At 40.6% G+C, this 17,154-nt stretch overlaps 1 protein-coding gene across 4 annotated transcripts in view; it reads left to right on the plus strand.

Moving 5' to 3' along the window:
• LOC110838291 (uncharacterized) overlaps positions 1-13,122 on the plus strand; it is a 218,701-nt gene extending 205,579 nt beyond the window's left edge. For all 4 annotated transcript variants that reach the window (XM_087342553.1, XM_087342554.1, XM_087342555.1 and 1 more), the window contains one exon: positions 10,485-13,122. In XM_087342553.1, the coding sequence (XP_087198679.1) occupies positions 10,485-11,410 (926 nt within the window). In that variant the 3' untranslated portion in view covers positions 11,411-13,122. The remainder of the gene's footprint in view (positions 1-10,484) is intronic.
• The last annotated feature ends 4,032 nt before the right edge of the window (positions 13,123-17,154 follow it).

Below are 17,154 nucleotides of genomic sequence, written 5' to 3' on the forward strand. Positions count from 1 at the left end.
AAGAAAGAGGACACTATTTAAATGTATTCTACTGCAACATGTTCTGTGTGGACACAGAATGTCCGCACGTTGATCACGCCACGTAACAAATCAGTTCGGATGCTGTACATTAGAAGGAATTATTCCGCCTTGCGTTTACGTACATAAATTGTAATTTTCGTTAGCGTATGTAACCACACACTGCAACTGTAGATCTGTCGTTAGGTTAGGTTAGGTTAGGTCGAAATGCCATCAAATGCTGTTTCGTATTCGGGATGTTCCGGGTTTGATATCAGGCTGATGACCGGTCATTAATAACTGCCGTTTTTTCATAATTCTAAGTCATTCTGGAACATTAACATGTATTAGATAACTAAAGATTTTTTTAAAGAAAAATCATTTCCATTTGTTGATTCATACATTCTAACACATGAAGATGGCTTAACTCCTGGGATGCTGCGCGGTATAGTCTGGTAAAAACTTACCGACGTTTCAGAAGTGCTTGCCAGACTACACGTCGCAAAATCCCAGAAGACATTTAACTTCATACTCACCACCATAAGAACCTGAAATCTTACCACTCTGTCACGTGGTGAATTATAATCGAACTTTATAAGTAGCGCAAGAATCGAGAACCGGCTGTTTGTGTTTTCTAAACAGAATAACTGTCCGTACAGCAAAAAACGGAATGCTGTTTCATGAACACCCTGTGGCTCTGTCGTTAACTTTTTGTTGCACCAGGCGGTCCGTGCTTCATCGAAATCACTTGTTTGCTTTTGTTTGTGGAGTTATTCTTCGCGATGGCGATGACTTGAAAGAACTTTCGTCTCCTCAAGACGCTCCCCACCCCCCACTCATCATCATTCTCCTTCTAATTAATGTTGTTTTCTGAACAGAAATCCATCTCGACTCTTTCTAGCGATGAAAAAGCCTTCTTCATTGAAACGTTAATCTATTTAACGTGTTAATGGATGCCAGTAGTTCGTCTCACTTGAAATATTTATCCGCCATCTTGGACTTAGAAGGCGTTAATGTTAGGACAGGGTTGTACACAGTATGTTAGGGAACAGGGTAGAAATTGCAAGAGCTTAAAGCCTGGCCGGCAATCTTTATTAAGTTGGGACTTCTGTCATTCATTTACCCGGTCCCGGGTTCGAAAACCGATAAAGAGCTCGTCGGCGTTCAGTATTTTTCTTCAGAACATTTCGGTAAATGATAAGATGAACGTGTTAAAATAGGCCACATCTCTTTTTTTTAAATTTAGCGTGGAAGATGAATACCTTATGGGCCTGTCCATGTCTGCCTGTTGTGTGTTTCGTCGTATTGTTATAATACCGACTGCAGTTTACCTTGTTGCAACAGTGGCCTTGGACAACATTATTCCAAGAGTGACTTTTGATACCGTCGTCCTAGCGGACAGCTGTTAACACCCCGCATCCTATGATCGCTGTGGGTCAGATCGAGGACAATTCGCGTACACAACGTCACCAGTTGCCGTTCCGTTTTTTTTAATTTCTGAACGTGAAATTAAAAAGTATTTTAATTTATATGCAAAACTGTTTGACGGACATTTTAATTACGAAGCAAAACTGTCTGTTTAATTAAGAAGCAAAACCCTTTCCTGCCCTTCACACATTCATCGCGTGCATTTTCCTGAGCCCTTAACAGCAGGACGCCGTGAAATTTAGCGTTATCACTCTTGATGACAATACAAAAATTGGCCACGCCTCTATCCGAGCAGTTTATTGGTTTTATAATTTTGGAAATAGACCACACAGAAAATATCTAGGATTTTTTACTGCAGAAAAAATAAAAATAAATTGAAGTGGTTGGATATTGATTATTTGTGGTTATTTGACGAAAGTGTTTAAACTACACAGTTATATAGCGTCTTATGAGATGGAAAGATGATAATGAATGCTGGATAGTTAGGATTTGGAAGAAGACAATTGCAGCTCAATCCTAAAAACTATCCTAGCGTTCGTACTGTGGAGCGTGTCACAATAAATAAATTCAAATCTCGGCAGAATATGTTTGATCTCAAATTCTTAGTCATGGCGGTGAAGATTTAACTGTCGTGTTCTGGGATATGACACCGCGTAGTCATTAACACATATCACGGGTTCAAGTCACCAAAAAATAAAATGCATTACAAGAAATAGACTTTTAGGTTAATTACTCTGCCTGAAGCGAGATTCGAATGTGCGATGCCAAGTGTTACAGCTGTTCGACCACTATAATCGAATTGAGCTATTAAAGTCGCTTTATTAAGGTTTGAGACGCCGTGAAGCCTTCGGTATCTTCAGTTGTGTGTAGTTTTTTCACGAGAAATATGGTGTAACAGCTTGTGACAGTGTAAGGGGATCTCCTACCAAGTGGCTCCTTTATGAGTTTCATCGTAAAGCAGAAAATATCGCTCTCGGCCGACAAGTAAACAAGTGGCCTGCCCGTTAGCAGAACAGGACTTCCGTCAACATAGTAATCTGCGTTTTTACTGAAGCATAAACCTGATTAAAAAGTATAATTACGTGTTCAGTGGGTTACTTAACGTTTAAATGTTACTTCAAATAACATTTTCGTGTGCTTATTTCACGTTGTGCAAACACGTAGAGCTAATCCCGTCTGTCCGCATACTTCAGCTCTAAAAACTTCGGATGGATTTTGACGAAAATTGGTATGAACGTTTTGCCATTTGCAGTCACCCAAAACCCGCGATACTTTAATAGGTGGTGGACGCACGAATCTCAGTAATCATAAAATATGGTAGCTTTTTTTGAAATGTTTCAAACCTAAGCACATTAAAAATGATTAGCTCCATCATTTTCCATTTAGTTCCAGTCACGTTTGGTCCACAGCCAAAGGATTAATTTTCATTGCGGGAAGAAGTTTCAAAAATCAAATTTTAGCGTCTGTGAAACGACAGAACGCTATGGATGAGCTGAAGTCCAGTGAACTATAAAATATGAAGATTTCCGTCTTCTGGGTTGTTGCGCTGTGTAGTCTAGTTGATGTTAACCAACGTTTCAGAGGTCACACTGCCTCCGTCATCAGGGTGATGACGGAGGCAGTATGACCTCCGAAACGTTGGTAGACATCGACCAGACTACACAGCGCAACAACCCAGAAGACAGAAATCTTCATACTCTGATGATGGAGGCAGTATGACCTCTGAAACGTTGGTTAACATCAACCAGACTACACAGCGCAACAACCCAGAAGACAGAAATCTTCATACTTAGCGCCCTGATGACGGAGGCAGTATGACCTCTGAAACGTTGGTTAACATCGACCAGACTACACAGCGCAACAACCCAGAAGACAGAAATCTTCATACTCACCGCTGTGAGAACCTCAAGTCTTACAACTATAAAATAGTTTTCAGTGAGCAGTCTGAATATTATGCTAGTGTTGTGTGGTAAATCACTCTATCTGATGTTTATGTGTAATATTCGCTGTCAAATTATTTCCTCGAGTTCTTCACATTTGCCCACAAAATAAATGGAGACTCTAACGGTTCATTGAGTTTGTAAATATGGCCTAATATGTAAATTATAGTCCATAAACATCCGGACTAAAGAAAGATGGTGCAGTGGAACTTGTGGTATCTGTAGGCTTGTAAGTCTCCAGCTAAAGAGCTCGTCTTGTGTACTTACTTTTCAGGTATGCTTGAATATGTTTCTGGAATCCTACAATATTCAACTGCACACACAAAATCATACTTTATGATTCAGTTAATCTACAGCATATAAATTAACGCTTTGAAGCACAGATCTCATCTAAATAATAATTTAAAGAGCAAATTGTTTCTCTAATAAAACAGAACACGTCTCCAATACATAGACCAATTGGTTAATGCTGTTTCACGGTGGACGACATTGGCGGCTATTTAAAAAAAAAAGTTTAAACACATTACTCTTCAGCTAATTCATGTTTCCTGTTCATGGGCACGCGGAGACAAATCTCGTGAAAATTAAAGAAAGTCCCTGGGTATTTCCAAGGTTGACCTTGCCATGAAAATACATTTTTCCAAGTGTTCTATGTTTGTACACCCCTGTGGAGCACGATTGAGATGCATCGTCATGGCTCTGCCCGAAGTTTTAACCAATTACGTTCAGGCTTGTTAAGATAAATGATCAATACATCAGGAAAGTTTACACAGCCCATTCATTAAGCTGAGGCAAGGGTTTGTACGCACAGTCAGTCCAGAAGCGTGATCCACGTGTTCAAGCTCAGCTGTCTTATTAGGCGAACCAGGTTTATTCCCACTTTGTAGTCCCCTACGGCTTTGAAAAATTGTGTAAATTACAGGGGGCCTCTTCGGTATCAGTTTACTGTACATCAGCACTTCTTTGTCGTATAATATTTTAGGTCAAGATGTTAACTTCATCATCGTCTGTACATGGTACACTGCTCACAAATCTAACTCCATTCAGCAGCAATTTTTTTTTAAAGTCAACATTAAATTCATCTACTCTAAAAATTTGCAGTTCTTATTGAGCCTGAAATTTCATTACCGTATTCACAACAGCCCTGTGAATATATTCGATATCCTTACATCCTGTGTATTTTAAGATCCAGTTTAATATTATCCTAAAATTTATTACTAATTCTTCCGAGTTGCCTCTTCTGTGCTCTTGTGATTTGGCAGCATTACTTCGTCTGTTCCGGCTTCTCTGATCAGTTCGTAAATTCCCGCATTGCATTTGCATATCCTACTTCCGTCGTGTTTGCACGTGTTCTGTCTATCATTGCATGTAATTCTTTGTTTCTGCACAAGGATAACATTTGTAATTTCTTTACAGTTCCTTCAATTCGAATCTTGGCCAGATTCAGACATACTCACGTCCACATCTAACATCTAGGTCTTCGAAATAATCGCTACCCTTCAATGCTCCGAATAGTTCTGTACGTATTTCCCACATGTACCATACGCGCTACCCCCGGGTTCAATTCCCGGTGGTGCTCAAATTTATAACTTATGTTGGGCAAGGCCGTGGTCTAGGCATCATGGAGTTTTCCTCCGGGGGCTTCCCCGGTTTCTCCGTGGCATCCCAACAATTACTCCACTCACACACAGAAGAAGGCAATGGCAAACCACTTCTGGATCATCTGCCAAGAACGTATATGAACAGGACCCAGTCCGAGAAAAGGATGGAAGGATCCTGTTCATATGGACCTGTCGTCAGACAGAACACTAAATAATAATAAGATGAGGTGGTCTAGCGGTCAGAACGCTGGCCTTGTAATCCTGGGGTCTCGGGTTCGATTCCTGGCGGTGCCCGAATTTATAACTTGTGTTGGGCAAGGCCGTGGTCTAGGCAACACGGAGTTTTCCTCCGGGGGCTTCCCCGGTTTCTCCGTGGCATCCCAACAATTACTCCACTCACACACAGAAGAAGGCAATGGCAAACCACTTCTGATCATCTCTGCCAAGAATGTATATATGTATGAGCAGGTCCCTGACAACCTGAAGAGGCTGGAAGGATCCTGTTAATAATATATGGACCTGTCGTCAGACAGAACACTACAAATAAAAAAAATAAATAACTGTTGTTATCAGTCTCAGAAGTCTTCCACCACCCATTTATCCACTATTTCGCAACTGCATTCCACATTTCAGGTCGTCTTCACCATCCGGGATCTGAGAACGCGCTAAATTGTGATGACAAGGACCCGCTTAACATGGAGTTATTGTTGCCGTACTTTAAAAATCTTTCCTGTGTTCCTATCTGAAGATCCGCAAACTCGAAACCTCCCCTCTCACACTGAACCCCATGGGAAATCTCTGTTTTAAATCAAAAACTACCCTCTCTGCATAATAAAAATGGTTCTCCCTAAGCAATAATGAACGTCAAACCCAACCCCCTTACTCGCGGTCTCAAATTCACCATTGCTCCCTACAACCCTCGCACAAGGTGTGTTGAACTTCACAGCCTTTGAGGGGTGGTGCTCCCTGCAGTGTTAGGCTACCAGCAGACACCTCATTAACGCGGGCCTCTAATGGCGTCACGCTGCCTGCCTACCACTCACGCTGGGATAGATGCCAGACAATGCCTCTGCTTTGACCTAATGTCGCCTGTACTAATCCACAGGGTGATCACGAAGCTAATCCACTGCGGTCTAATACAGTACACAGTTTTGGTTCCAGGTTAATGGCTTTACTGGGAGGCAATCCCCACAGTGTTATGTTCATTGGTTGAGCTTAGCGAAACAGAATATATTCAAACCAAGATGTATTTACACACGAATTAAAATACAAAGGATTTACAAAGTAAGTTAAACAGGTATAGTCATGGATGAAACAGGTAGTTGAGTAGATCTTAAGATAGCTAACTCCATGCAACACTGTCCTTCTTGAGAAGCTGATAGTCGCTGTTATTCAAGAAATTTTCTTATTTTATGAAACCCGACGCCTCAATACGTCAATAAATCCAGTTCATAGCATCACACTTTACTACTTCATGTTACATTTTAGTATTATCCTCCTATTTACGTTAAGCTATTGTTCTGGCATTTGTCTGGGAAAAGCACTCTCTTTATATAACACAGACCTATAGCTACAGGTTTCCTGCGTCAATAATATCAAAAGATGTTGCTCATTTTATGGACTTTGTCGTAATTCTGGAAGTAAATCCAAAACTCCGCGACTTAACGACAAATTTTTATACCGCAGTTTGAGATTCCCACAAATTTGTGCAGGCTCTTATCCTTTTATTTTAACTATTCTTTGGGACTTTTATTCCAAATTTCGGAAAGTTCTTTTCATTTAAAATGTGTTTATATATTTTTTTTTCGGAAAGAAACTGTCCATAAATCCAAGACCTTACTTCGTTCTGTTAACACTTACATTAATTTTTAGAGTTTTCCTACATAGGCCTGCTTCGACCTTTCATTTTTTAACCAAGGCTATTTCCTTTAAAAACCCTTCTAAGCTTTATCCAATTTCCTACCCCCCCCCCCCCCCCCCCCCCCCCCGCCGCCAGCTCAACTCTGTTCTCTTTCTTCTGACAAGTGTGAGTCGGTTGGGACCCTGGTTTCCTCCGACTTCCCATTCTTGTAATCAGTCAAAATGTGACGGCGTACAAATGATTTTGTCTTTCTTCTCTTTTATTCACCTGTTTCGGCGAGGTTGCCATGGAATCGACTCGTGTCAGGGAATTAGCATACATTGTGGATCTATTAGCTTCGTTCTCTGCCAGACTTGAGTTTGTATTGCGGAAAACCGAGACAAGTGTGTTTGAGAGCGTCGGCTGGATTTTTCTGGCACAGAATTCGGTCCGTTGGCTAGCTCTTGTGAACAAGTTCATGAACCTCCCGGTTTCATAAAAGTCGGGAAATGTATTAGGTATCTAAGCGATTGTTATCAAATCCATTACTCATCATTACGATAAGCATCTTACTTGTGGAAAAGTATATTCTGGACTTACGGCACGCTTACTCTGATCCGGCCTTGGCTTCCGGATGAATTCGTTGTTCAGTTTGTTCGTATAATGTGCTACTCCGGTTTTTCTGTGATTTCAGGTAAAATGTTTTATGTCGCCAACCAACAAAAATCGAATTTTCCTATTATCTGCTTTAAAAATCAGAGCTGTAGAATGTATGTGGTTTGAATCGAAGGTAAAAGTGCATGGGTAGTGTTGGTAATCCTGGTACATGCTTCAGTTAACGTAACTGTCACAAAAGCCGTGCTTTCAACTTGTTGTGTGAAAATGGTATTGGGAAATGTTACATATTAATTTCTTGGTGAACTGCTTTAATGAACATCAAGCTATACGTTTCCATATATTTATTCCGACTAGATTGTAATTACGTTGCATACAATTAAAATCTCTCGCAGTATCCAAGAAATTCCCCCTCAAATTCGTGCATCTCAACACGTAACAGACAAGGCCCAATTTTAATCTCGTTTTATCGTAAACATCTTTCGCTGACTGACACCATCATGTCTGTCTTGTTTTCCCGAATAACAGTATAACAGCGTGCGAGATCACATCAATTTAATGTTCCTTCTTTCACTAATACCAAAATGGCGGTCGTGGGAACTACACTAGCGCCACTGCTGACTTAATGACACGTTTATGACATGTGTGATCATAGATCTTCGAAGATTATGCAAATTCTGCCTCTTGTAATGTTTTGTTGACGAAAAATATTAAAAATCATATAAAATTTCACATAAAATTGTTACATTTTAAAATTGACGACATGTTTCGATATACAATTCTATCATCGTCAGGTCTATCAAAATTAAAATTAAAATCTGGTGTATCTGTTGCTCTGCTTATATTGCTTTTGTTTTTATCCGTTTTTTATTACATCTCAGGCTTCTTCCATTTAATTTTGGAGACGCGCCTGGGTGCCTATATCTGCAAAATCAATTTTAATTTTTATATCGTGATTCTGGATACCGACATAGGAAATGGAATAATATTACTCTAATTTTATATTAAGGAATTACTCAAATATATATCGTATTACAAGCAAACACGAACAATCCGATATTTAACATTCTACAGTCCATTGACCCAACCCCCTAAACAACTTTCACCCACAATAGCCACACACGAAACTTACAACTCAGTTGCTGTCTGCCATTCAATAACAACGGACACGCACCTCACACACAACCCGGTATGTTATAATACTTTATATTTTATGATTGCATTTCTTTTGCTTGTAAAAAGAACACAAGCATGATGCAATTAAGATATAAACAGAAAAATATTAATATAAATTAGCTTTGTGGAGTCTGCTGGAATCTTTAATACTTATCGCCGTGAGAACCTCAAGATATGCTAGATGCTCTCTTGTTTTAAGTGACTCCCATGATCTCTGCCTCTCGAATTTATAAGTAGAGAGAACACTTCGTTCTGTCTTTATCACAGAAGCCGCGACGTTGAAGAGTGAGACGAAGGAACTCGAAAGAGAACAAGAAGTAGACGATTATGAATTAGTTTATTCGTCTTAGATGAGCGGTATGTGATGGGTCCCATTTATCCGATTCTTCTGTGTACATTACAAAGAGTTTTGCTGCAAAATATAATGGGGCATATGAAAGGCCCTAGGGAATCACCCTCCGGTGAAGTTCTGACGTTACAGTGGCGTGTGCCAGTGGCGTATCTCTTACTGGGGTACAGCGCAGTGTCTCTGCGTGAAATATATAATTTTATTTGTCGTTTTGGAGTTGTTTTGACTGACGTAATGTGGCAAATACTGGCGTCAGGGCAACATAGAAATATTGATACCAGCCTGTCGTTGTTCGTGGTAACTAAGCGATAGGTCTGCATGAACTCTCGTCGGAAAGAGACTGGTCTCCGAGTAGAATTACATAATTTTATAATACAGCGTCAGTAAGAAACCTAATACAAAGGTACTAATATTCTTTTATTTTCAATTTATGACTGGGTACTGCTTTAGAAATCGGGGGAACTTTCGTGAATTTGAAGCGAGATTTGTGCAGTATCCGTTATATATTACTACGGTGATCAAATGAAGTAATATTCCTATGAGGTGGGTAAGGCGTAAATCACGTATAGGACAGATGATAAATGCATTTTTTTTGTAGTGTTCTGTCTGACGACAGGTCCATATGAACAGGATCCTTCCATCCTTTTCTCGGACTGGGACCTGTTCATATACGTTCTTGGCAGATGATCCAGAAGTGGTTTGCCATTGCCTTCTTCTGTGTGTGAATGGAGTAATTGTTGGGATGCCACGGAGGAAAACTCCGTGTTGCCTAGACCACGGCCTCGCCCAACACAAGTTATAAATTCGGGCACCGCCGGGAATCGAACCCGAGACCCCCAGGATGTTAATTGTAGGCATTGTCGGGTGTACAAAATTACGATGGGTCTGAAGGAAACAGAAGATATCCTGTCTTCTGGGTTCTTGCGCCATCTTCAGACTCACCGCCGTCAAAACCTCAAATCCTGAAGTAAACAGTTCGCCCCGCGATGTCTGAGAGACGAAGTACGAAACCGGGAAAGGGGGAGTAGTTCGGATGTAAAATAAGGACGTTCCTTGCAAAGAAAAATTGCGTAGAAGTCTTTGATATGGACGACTCTTTATAAAAAAAATACTAACAAAAACATCGTTCTTGCATATTATAAACACTAGTGAGTTTTATTTATACTTTTTAGATTTATAGATAAATGTTTTAAAATTATCCACTCGAAATGGGGAAGCATGACATATGTCGGAACAGCTGGCTGACACCTGCTGCTTGTACTGTACGTTCCACTAACATGTGACTCGAGGGTGGCTCTCGATGGCAAATACAATATCACGAGGGTAGTGACTAAACAGTGAGTTAAATACAATAGACTCATTCTTTTTTGTTTGTTTATTGCTGTTGAATACATTAGTGTAGACAAATAATTTTCCACAAGAGGACTCGCATTGAGGGTATTTTGGGGTGCAGGGTCTGTGCTTTGTGTGTTTGTAGAGTTCAATCATCGTTTATGTAATGTCCGTTTTCAATACAGATCGTGTCGTTTCCTCTGCAGGTCTGTCACTCGGGGGTGGCCTCGTCATCTTCGCGTCGGTCCTGAGCGACGCCTATCTTGACCGACCCCGACGTCAGGCGTCCATCTCGACGTACAACTCCTCATCGAACCTGTTTGACTACAGATACGGGTGGTCATTCTTTGCCGCTGGAGCTGCCTTCATCATGGCTGAACTCGCTGCACTTCTGTCCATATCTGCGTATCTCCGACGCTTCCCTACAGTAGAGGACATGGTTCGAGTGATGGTTCCCGGCGCGGAGAGGCGTCTCCGCCACGGACCTGCAGGCGAGTACCTCGTACATCATCGCAGCTCGGGTAGCAGACGCCGTCAGAACGGTCCTCCGAGTCTGTGGAGTGGAAGCAGCATGGAGTACTACGGCGCACTTGTGGCCAGCGACGCCGAGGGTATTGAAGGTCCTCTCAGCAGAACGGCTCCAGATATTTGCACGAGTCCAGTCAGAGACGCGGGCAGCGTTCCTACAAGCGTCCTGGTTTGTGCGACGGACACAACTCTGCGCTCAGGGAAACCTCCACCGTCTGACACGACGCCGATGATGCACGAGTACGACACGCCACTAGCAGGCGTCACCGTCCCGATAACACTCATGAGGCAGCAGCCTCTGGTGACCACGAAGCCAACAACCGCTCCCGATACCATGCCAACGCCTTTCCTGTTCGCCCAACAGCTCCAGCGGTTAGGTGTGGCAGCACCGGGGACTTTGGTACACCAAGGCGTGCTGGGTGTGTCTGAGGGTGGGGCATCGACTTCGTCCAGCAGTTCAGGGGGTACGACGACTGGCAGCTGTCACAGTAGCATCAGCAAGTACTCGACGCTGCCGATACAACACAGAAGAAAGAGTGTGACTGTCAGTACTTTTAGTACGATGCAGTCTGCAGGGGGGACGTGGAGTCACAGCGAGGTATGACGTCAGGACCCGAGCATTTAGCACCAGCAGTTCCCAGAAGAGGAAACGAGGCTGTAGCAAGAACGAGGGGTCCGAGACCGAGCAGTCCCTGAAATTTAGAGACACTTGTAACATGAATCATCCTTTAGGAAGTCGGAGTACTGACGTGTGTCCGTACGCAGACGTAGAGCTGTAATTTGCAAGGTCACTTGAATGCGGCCATTTTGATTGTTCATATGAATATTTGGACATCTCGAACGATTTCTGGGTTTTAATAGTGGAATATTATGGCCTAATCTTCGATTGGACAAGAACCAATATTTATATGATTTTCGATCTAGTAGTCAGGAAGTGACTTTAATTTACAGGTTGTAAGAAGTTGGAAGTCCGTTTTGAAGACTTGATATTCACTCGGATAGTCACGAAATTTCCCGCCTTTTATAAAACCTTAAAAAGAATTATTTCGTGTTTGCAATAGCTCGCCATTGGTTCGTATACTGATCCGAGTGAATTTAGTACACACTGCCCCACTCTGTTTCTTTAAGGTCAATTTTAATATCATCCTGCCTATGCCTAGGTCTTCCAAGGGGTTTCTTCCCTTCAAGCTTTTCGACCGACGTGGTTTTTGACCTCTCCCACGCTTGTTTGTTTAAGGACTGCCAAGGTGGGCCAGATTTTTTGGTCTCATCCCGTATCGGCTTCTCTCACTTCTGGGGCCCAATAAAATTGTGATTTATGCATGTTTATGTATGTGGTTCGATGTAACATGTGATTCAGACGTAAGAATGGACGAATGAAACTGGTTTATGGAATAATTCGGCACTGCGGATCAACAAACTCTTTCCATTTGATCCAAAAAAAAAGTTTTTATGGTTTCACCTGATGACGGAAGCAGAACCAGTTTTCGAAACATCGTGTGGTTTTAAAATTTGTTAAATTAATATTGAAATGCAAATATCGTGCGTCAGTTCAGCCCTCAAATAATGTGTCAGCCATTACAAAAATCAGAAGCGAGTTGTAATACGACACAAGAACGCGAGATTGTTGGTACAACAATTCTTCAAAATGCCAGAATTTAGAACTTTATGACAGAAAACTTGAAACAGATTCAAACTCTTGCAGAAAATCGGTTGGCGTATGAGGTTCTCACTGCTGCAGCGATGATGATGTTGCCCTGAAGGTGGAGGCAGTGTGTTCCTACTAAACGTTGGTGTCTGCCTACAAATTTGCACGATGTTATAACCCAGAAGAACAAAATCGAACAGTTCGGCTTAAGTTCTTTTTTGTAAAGCATCTCAACAAGAAGAGGAAAGCGATTAGATGGATGAATTCTTTTCCAACACAATGAAATACGAACTTTAAAGAGTAATTGTGGCTAAAAATTAGACTGAATGCGAGTAAAACAACGAACATATTTACGGAATATTGTCTTTTATGAGAAGAAAGTCAACAACTTTCGGATTTTTTTAAAGCAGTGTAGGCCATTTAATATTTTCACACAAATACGCCAAAGTTATAATATGTCTGTTTCATGTTATTTATGATGTACTACGGTGGAGATTAAAATAGTATACGGGATGTGCGGGCTGAATTCAGTTGTATTTTACCTCAAATTAATATTTTGCCTAATTCTAATAATGAACATTAAAGAGAATCTTAAATGTATATCATTAATTACACTAAATACCAGAATAACAATGTATTAAAATAAATAAAACTGAATAATTAACAAATTGTTTACAATTTCTGGAAAAAAAAACCCTTAGGGGCGCTGTAATGTATCTTCTTAAAAGAGAGAATCTCGAAATGTAACTCTGTTAATTTGCATCTAAATTTCAAATTGCCTGTAAAAATGTCATATCGCCCTTTCGCAGTTTTCGGTAGGGTTGCAGTGCTTTAGGTTATTTAAAAGCGCGTGAATTGAAGTTAAATTACGAGACTCGCTCGGCCAGGGGGGCCCACAAGATAGGCTTTCGCCTTTCTTCCCCCCCCCCCCCCCCCGAGAACGGAAATAGAATGAACCCCCGAAACACGGCGGTTTTAATGGCACTTAAACTACGGGCAGAATGGAAACAAACAATTTAACACTGCGTCTCGCCACCGCCCAGAACTTTCAAATACGGACTAAATTTTTTGTTTATTATATTTTGCAATTAATAACATAGCACAACAGCTGCTAATTTTTTTTCATTTAAGATATCTTGTAAATAAACACGTGTCTTCTGTGATTGGGGGCGGTAAGCACCTCTGAAACGTCGGTCATTTTCCACCAGATTATATAGCGCAGCATCGCATAAAACAGCCATTTTCGTGACATTTCAATTGTTTCATTATAATTTATTTATTTTAGTACTCGTCTGTTATAGCCACTTCTGCTTGTACGTACGCTAATAGAACATTATTATTATTATTATGATCAATTGTTTAATTGGTCCACAAGCATCCAAAAACTTCAGGCGTGTTGCCGTCATAACTCGGATGCTTGCAGCCCAGCTGAAACTGTAGCCACGGCTCGAACCACGAGATGGGCGGCTACAGTGAGTTGGGGTCGTTATTATTATTATTATTATTATTATTATTATTATTATTATTGTAATTCGTTATGGCTGCGTACTATTCACTGAAATGTACCATTCCACCAAAATTCACATAGTCATTATATTAATATAATTTAATAAGCAAGATAAAAATATTTCGATGTCTGTTGAACTACGAAGGGTAAAATTTTGTTTCCAGAGATTAATGAATGTCATCCATTTGGTTCAGAAGTTACTGTCTCGTCACACAGACAAGCTGATTTACCCTTCAAGTCTGTTTATCCTTCTTGACATTAATATCCAACTTGCTATTGGTTCCGAAAACGGAGATTTGTTCAAGGATCGGGCGTTAGCTGTGATCGCCCTGCCAGAATCAATTCATGGCCAGCGGCCAGTACAGTAACTAAACCATGCACCACAGAAGACGTTGGGGTGAGCCCTGGAGTGAGGGTAACTCTGGTCTGGTCTGTGACGTATTTACGATGATAGTAAGTGCAGTGTTTGAGGTTACGTTGTGACGGTGATCATGTGCGCGGATGAGGGCTTGGAAATTTGTTGTTATGCGATATACCTGATATAAATTGTAAAATTTCGGTGTAGTATTGCATTACGTTCTGTGTATGAGAATCGTTTGGTGTAAGACAAGTTAAAGACGTAATATGAAGCCGACTTTGTAAACTTCCATGTTGTTGCATGATGGTCACGAGACAAACATGGCCGAGCGAGGGACAGTTGATGGAAATTAGGTAAGTGACGAAGCACCTCTTTATAGTTTAATACGTACGTTTATATGATGCGTGTACATTCAGGACTGAAAATAATTACGTCTTACTTTAGCATTAAAGATTATAATTTGTCATGTATCTGAATTTTGACTGGAAGATAAATAAATACGTAACACATAAGTTACAACAGAGCTGTGGCCTGCAGCGTTGCGTTTGCACGAGATCAAATCGCTTGCTTCTTTTGTTTAGTCCTGAATAAAATCCAGATTAACTTCTTACAGCGTCTAAACGTGGAGTGGGTCCCTGTAATAACAAAACCAACTAACATTTAAAAGCGTTTGAAAGACACGTGTTTTTATAAACATTTTTAATCTCTCGAAATCACAGGCTTAGAAGTTTATTTCGTGGTTAAGGGGTAGTATGACACGTGAGACAAGAATAAGTAATTATTCTGACGCCAATATGAACTATCAGATGCCCTTAGGCCAGAGCATAATTGCGTCGTTGAATATCTGCCTGCCTTTTGAGAACATGGTTACATTAGTGACTTAAAATATGCACTCAGATACACTAATATGTTGTCTACAGCCCTCGGCATACTTCGGAAGGAAGCCAATTCCCTGTACCCAATTTCTACGTAGGTATTGTCTTTGGGCGCCGCGCCAATAGTGACTTGTCCAATCTAACGAAAATAAAACGGAACACAACGTGACTTACCTGCTTCAGAGGAAAACGGTTCTAAGACCCGTACGTGGGTGAGACATGAGATTATGTACCTTTGCTATAAATTGCGATTCTTTGTATCGGATACTGCGAGACTGCCGTTGAATACATGAAACGGAAATTTCCACCACTAAGGAAGCCCTAAATTTCTCGTGTATTTGCGAGCGATGCAGTGCTTCACAAACAGAATCAGAGGAGTCCGATATTTGTTAGACATTCGCAGGTTTCCGTGGCAACGTAAGTCTACGTCAAACCGTCCATTGAAACAAAACATTTTTCTCGACTGTCACAGATTAGTCTTTTTTTAGTGTTGCAGTTCAGACAGTTTGTAATGAAAGTGTTAATATTTTAGTTTTTCGGTATGACTCCTTGGACAGGGGATGTTGGCTCATAGTTCACAAACAGCTGTCCGTTGGACCTGTTCTGAGCCATATTAATCCAATCCCAGTCCTCGCATAGATTTTCATACCCGTTTTAATATTTTCTCACATCTATACGTAGGTTTTATACTAAATATTGTAACATAAAATAAACTTTATGAAGGTCTCTCAACTTTTCTTTTTAGTATTTTTCGACATGACGAATATTTCATAAAATACAGGATGCCATTTTGTGGGAGGGGGTTCTATAGCTCGGGCGGTTTGTTGCCTGCTTCTAGCCGCTGAAGCCCTGGTTCATTTTATCGGCGGCATACGTATGAATTTGCATACACTCATCGCTCCTTTGTTTTGTCGTCTTTCGGTTCTTTAACGATGCTTTTATCCCCTTAATCTGCCAGATTACTTATATGTGGGTGTCTACATTGATCTACATTACAAAAATTACCTTATTAAATGCATAAATCATATGACGATGAGCTTAATAATTTGTGCTCTTAACCGGTCGGATTAAGGAAGATAAGATTGGTGGGGGAATTTTTATGGCGTTTTACGAAGATTTAATTAGTCAAACAATTGTTGATCGAATCATGTAAGATCGTGGCCGATTTTACAACCGTCGCGTCTTTTGTCCGGAGATACTGAGGAAGCAGAAAAGAGTATTTAAATAATTTAAGAATAAAAATATTGTAAAAATAAATCAATAAGGTGAGTTATCTTACACAAAAGATTGCGTCCACTTAAGTGAAAAATAATGTTCAGACCTTGTGTTCAATTCTGTTTTCTTTCCAATTTTAATTTTAATTTCAGGCTGCGTTGTGCGTAACCAGAGTTGCAAATAACGTATTTCAGACCCACGCGTCTCGTTCCGTCAAAATTTAAGTGGGTACTGAATCCTAGCACGTGTTCTTACGAATCTACTTAATTTGTAATGAGCTGTTGGCAGGCACTGTCTGTCGCATTAATTAACAGTGTTCCGGTACATCAGTAGCCCTCCCTAGTGGACGGGTGTTAAATCACATTAATGAGAGCATGGAGATGCTTGGCAGCTGCTTGTGGTTGATGCTCTTTTAATGTCTGCCTGAACATGTGACAGTTCAGTACACGAAGTGAAAGTCGCGAATCGCAGTTTGTTTGCGCAGAGATTGCTAGATCAGTTTCTCGGGGGAGGGGGGGAGGGGTGTTTTAAAATCTAAACCTAAGAAGTGTAAGGCGTGAAACAGGACCCATAATTTACCAAACGCTGTTTTTTTTAAACGTCATTTATACGTTTTGTGTGTTTGAAAATGTGTGTATTTAATTTTTGTAATTATAATAATTGAATCAGTAATTTATTAGCAAAAACAGTACATAGAGAACCCCTTTAATTTTAAAGGAAATAAAAAAACTTTGGACGCTTTTCT

The sequence above is a fragment of the Zootermopsis nevadensis genome, unplaced genomic scaffold (assembly GCF_977971745.1).
Source record: "Zootermopsis nevadensis isolate Lab colony 2312 unplaced genomic scaffold, Znev_1.0 Znev_ptg000003l, whole genome shotgun sequence".
NCBI lineage: Eukaryota > Metazoa > Arthropoda > Insecta > Blattodea > Termopsidae > Zootermopsis > Zootermopsis nevadensis.